At 33.2% G+C, this 5,596-nt stretch overlaps 1 protein-coding gene across 1 annotated transcript in view; it reads left to right on the forward strand.

Annotated features, from left to right (window-relative positions):
• Positions 1-2,454, forward strand: part of LOC125025164 (probable glutamate receptor) — a 5,614-nt gene extending 3,160 nt beyond the window's left edge. The window contains exons 8-9 of the mRNA XM_047613140.1: positions 1,459-1,558; positions 2,394-2,454. Of these exons, the coding sequence (XP_047469096.1) occupies positions 1,459-1,558; positions 2,394-2,454 (161 nt within the window). The remainder of the gene's footprint in view (positions 1-1,458; positions 1,559-2,393) is intronic.
• Positions 2,455-5,596: the final 3,142 nt, after the last annotated feature.

Below are 5,596 nucleotides of genomic sequence, written 5' to 3' on the forward strand. Positions count from 1 at the left end.
TATTATCATTATTATTGTTATTACTATTATAATCATTTTCATTATTATTATTATCATTATTATTACTATTATTATTATCATCATTATTATCATTATTATTATTATTATTATTATTATTATTTTTACCATTCTCATTCTCCTCCTCCTCATCATTATTATTATTGTTATTATTATTATTATCGTTACTATTATTATTATTATTATTATTACTGTCAGTATTATTATTGTTGTTGTTATCAGTAATGTTAATATTATTATCTTTGTTATGATTTTTATTGTTATTATTTCATTATTGTTATCATTGTTATTATTATTATTGTTATTATTGTTATTATTATTACTATTATATAATTGCACATAATAATAATAATAATAATAATGGTAATAATAATAATAATAATAATAGTAATAATAATAACAATGATGATAATAAAACAATGATAATGATAATAATGATAATGATAATGATAATAATGATAATGATAATGATAAGGATAATAATGATAATAATAATAATAATATTGATAATAATAATAATAATGATAATAGTAATAATAATGATAATAGTAATAATAATAATAATAATAATAATAATGATGATAATGTTGTTGTTGTTGTTGATATTATTATTATTATTATTTTATTTGTTGTTATTACTATTGTTATTAATATTATTATTTTTGTTACTATTATCATTATTATTGTTATTAATATTATTATTTTGTTATTATTATTACTATTATTATTATTATCATTATTATTATTATTATCACTATCATTTTTATAATTTTTTTCTGTTATTATTGTTATCATCATCACCTTTATTGTTGTTATTATTATTATTATTATTATTATTATTGAAAAATTGAATAAAGCAATGCCACATTGATGAAACCAACCATGCCACACGACCCATCATCAACACCATCACCATCATCATCAGTATCATCATCACCATATCATCACCATCATCATCACCATATCATCACCATCATCATCATTGCTATAATTATTATTTATAACTGTGATAATAACGATAAAGCAAATAATGACAATGATAAGATTAATCGATGTTGACAACGAGGATGATATCAACGAAAATTATACGATGCAAGGATAATTTTCATACCAGCTTTTAAAAATGGTATGAACAGTAATTCTGCTGAGGATCATAAAAGTAATATTAAAAGTTACGAGATATCCTAACCATATTTGCGCGTACGTGTAGGTGTGTATATGTATACAGCCATTACTGTCGCTGGAATAAAGAGCATAAGCATTACACATTATTCCGTTGCGAACAGGGCGCTGCGACTTCTATCATTATTATTATTATTATTTTTATTATTATAATAATTATTATTACTATTATTAGGTGTAGGTGTGTATATGTATACAGCCATTACTATCCCTGGAATAAAGCGCATAAGCATTACACATATCTTCCGTTGCGAACAGGGCGCTGCGACTTCTACCAGAGTCGCGACACCTTCCTGGCCAGCCCCATGAGCGTCGTCGTGCCCCGTGGAAGCCCCCTCCTCGCTGCTATAAATCACAGGTGTTTATTACATACTATTTAGGAGGCACGGGTTTTGGGACTAACTGCACTATGGATAAGTTTTATTTATTTTGTTTTTAGTCCTTATATATATGTTTATTTAATTATATATATATATATATACCTTGGTAAAAAAAATAAAAATGTACAAACGAGATTTATTGACAGGTGAGCCAACAGTTCGAAATCCTCCCAATGGAGAAATTCGGAAGAATTTTGAAACTGTTGTCTCTCCGTTTCAATAAATGTTGTACATTGTGGGTTTTGTTTTATCATATCAACATGGAAGTGTTTTTATATTCATATATATATATATATATATATAGGTATATTCTGTCTGCGTCTCTATATATATCAATCTACACAATCAATTAATCACTCAATACCCCTATTTGTCTATCTGTGTGTCTGTTTTTTTTCTATCAGTCAGTCAGTCAGTCAGTCAGCCAGTCAGTCTGTCCGTCATTGTCTGTCTAAATTATTTATTCTTAATAGTTAACTGAACATTTACGTTTGTCCTTTGCGAACGCGGCATAAAAACGCCGTTGAAATTTGCGGATACATCGCGTTATTTTGTGAATATTTAGGCTGCTAACGCTACCTGAAGTGTTTACAGTGTTGGTAATTTATTATTTATATCTGAGGAGTAGTTAAAACGTCATTAGTGGTTAGGTTAGGTTCCTTCACCCCCTTTAATAACCGAATAACGACCCCAGTGGTGGATGGAGACTTTTAAGAAAAACCGAACCAATATAGAAATTCCTCAGTTGTCATTGAGGCTCTTCAAAGGAAGGCTAAAGTCCAACAATACGTAAGACCCTAAATTGTGTCTTAGGTATTGTTACTTGCGAAATGAGCCAAAAGCCCTAACTGTAGTTTACATTGGAAAAGTGTAGTGTGATGTATTTGACATAACGAGACTTAATGCACGGCACGACTATGTTCTGGTAATCAGTTGAAGAGAAAGGCGAGGCAGTTTGGAGAGCGGCCGCCGATGGTCCTTTTGTCTTGCAGCTGAGATTCTTGCTCCTTCAGATTTAAGCCAAATGACAGTTCGAAATCAAGGAAGTGACGGCTGCTAAGGAAGCCAAATTCGCTGTCAAGGAGGTTTATAAGGCCATAGCTGGTCAAGCTTTTTTGTGTCGGCTAATGCTGACGAGGTCATATATATATATATATATATATATATATATATATATATATACACATATGCACACACTATATATATATATATATGTATATATATATATATATATATATATATATATGTGTGTGTGTGTGTGTGTGTGTGTGTGTGTGTGTGTGTGTGTGTGTGTGTGTGTGCGCGTGTTTGTGTCTTAAAAGTTCAAGTATACAAAATCATGATTGGACAGTGGAAAAGACTCGCCAAATCTATCATAACATCAAGTAATTATTACGCACGCCAAAAAGCTCACAACGCAGCCAACTCATACCCGCGACCCCATGCTATTTCCCGCAGGATCCGCGCGCTGCACGCCGCCGGCCTCGTGAATTACTGGATGGAGAAAGCCATCGCCGACATCAGGTTCTGCCGCAACGCCCCGTCGACGATCACGGTCATGGAGCCTCTCTCTCTCCGGGTCTGCTGGGTGAGTGCTCTCTCGTTTGCGTCTTGGATCTGCATTTAACTTTCCGGTTGTGTTTGATAAGCAAAGGAACAGCACACCAGGATGACCTTTTCGTGAGATACTTACTTTGTGAGCTTGATAGATATGACATTAGCATCCGGCATTTAATTTTACGCGTTGCTTTGGACGCGTCATTTCATCCGATAGTTTGGAATTGATAAAAATAACTATTTGAAAACGGTAAACTAATTCCTTGTAATATTTTTCACACATAAATAAGCAGGGCAGTGATGTGGAGGTTTCGCAGATATAGTATCCGCCTTATATTTGGGTAATATTTTGTTTGCACTGCCTGCAGGGTATGTTTACGGTGTGGGCAGGCGGGCTGGTAACGTCCCTCTGCGTCTTCGTTTTAGAAATCGTCGGAGCCAGGATTTCCTCATGTCACGTGACGAACAGGAGTTAATACACACACACGCATACGCGCAAGCACACGCACACGCACAAGCACACGCACACGCACATATACATATATATATATATATATATAAATAAATGTTAGCAGAAGCAAAAGTAACAGTGAAACGAGTTACACATAAGAAATAATAAAAGAAGAGATTGGCAAGATAATGGAGATAAAATATGCAGAAGTACAAGAAGCTATAGAAGAAACAGGAAATTGAATATCTAATAACATCCTTATTTAATGTTGTCTCAGGATACGCTTGCATGTAGTCCTCTGCTATCCTGTTACATTTTATTTTCAGCTTCTGAGAACTAAGATCTCACGGCAGATAGAATAAGTTGCAACAAAAAAAAAAGTTGAAAACCACTGAGTTAAAGACGAAGACGCGCTTGATTTGAAAATCGTGAAACGCTAAACATATAAAAAATATATGCTTGTAATATACTATATAACGGTTATAACACATATCTATGTTTATGTTACGTAATGCATATGATGATTATTCCTATTATACAAAGAGGAACTGGAGGGATATACGGCTCTCGCTCGAAGCTGCTGGAAGACTCGAGACAGCCTCCTCTATAGATTTAGCTTCATGCTGTCAATATTGATTTGTTTTACTCGTTTAGTTATTCCATTTACCTTCTGTTCTTCGTTTGATCATGTTGTTAATGTTTTATTATAATTATTTACACCTTTGTACTTCATTTCAATACAGTTCTGTCAGCATGTTGTGACGTGAGTATGAAGGGTATGCAAATCCACGCTATGTAGACATGTACAAATTAAAAAGAGTGTTATTTGGACTATTGCCTGTGATTTTCCTTTTGTATTCCTTCGGCCACAAAGGTTGCTGTGGGACCAAGAGCAATGAAGTCATTTTAGTGCTGCTTTGTTTTCGTCTTATCTAGTTCGGTCTACTCAAAGTTTTTGTTCAAATGTGGCTTCAACAGTACATTCGTTACTTTTATTTATTTTATTATTATTAAATTACTGTCTTTACTACTACTACTACTACTATTATTATCATTACTACTACTACTACTACTATTATTATGATTATCATCATTGTTATCATCATCATCATCTTTTAACTTTGGCGTCTTCTACAAGTTTACCTCCTTTATAGTTCTTGGTTTACTCCATTACGTAATTGTACTAGTTGGTTCAGCCACAAAGTTTCCTTTCAGAGTGACTTAGCTTAAGAGACATCCAATGTTTATTGAAAATATTCCTCTTTTCTTGGGCTGCTGTGACCGTTATCACTTTGGAGGGTCAGAGGAAATAAAAGACCGTCCATTTGCTGCTCCCCAAGCTTGCAAAACACACACACAAACACACACACAAACACACACACACACACACACACGGACGAACACACACACACATACACCCACACCCACACACACACACGCACGCACACATACACTCACACATACACTACACACACACACACTCACACACACACAATATATAAATATACATATACACTTACATATGTATGAATCATCCTTTATGTGATATTTTTATGTATTTGTGTAAAAAAAAAAAAAAATGTTTGGAAATACACATATAAACCGTAAAATAATATGTTCAATGACGGTCATTCTACCTACTGAACATCGTACTCTTGTTCACTTCACGACAACACACAGAGGGAACATGCAGATAAAAAAATATGATTACTATGGTTTATTTGAGTAAATGTGAATACGTATCCATTCGTATGAGATTTTGGTGATAAAATTATGGTGTGAAATAAATCTAGCTTGTAATGTTCATAAAATTCACTTTTTGGTGCCTGTCGTGCATAGACTCCTCTCAAAGACTAGATTATATAGATAAATTGATTAGAAGATATATGAATGATAGCAGTTTCTTGTATCTTATGGATACCTAACATAAGGTTACGTGTAATTTGTAAACAGATTCTCGTGTCGCACTAAAGCAGTTTCGTCGTCCATATTATAGACGACTAGGTGA

This window comes from Penaeus chinensis, chromosome 4 (assembly GCF_019202785.1).
Source record: "Penaeus chinensis breed Huanghai No. 1 chromosome 4, ASM1920278v2, whole genome shotgun sequence".
Taxonomy (NCBI): Eukaryota; Metazoa; Arthropoda; class Malacostraca; order Decapoda; family Penaeidae; genus Penaeus; species Penaeus chinensis.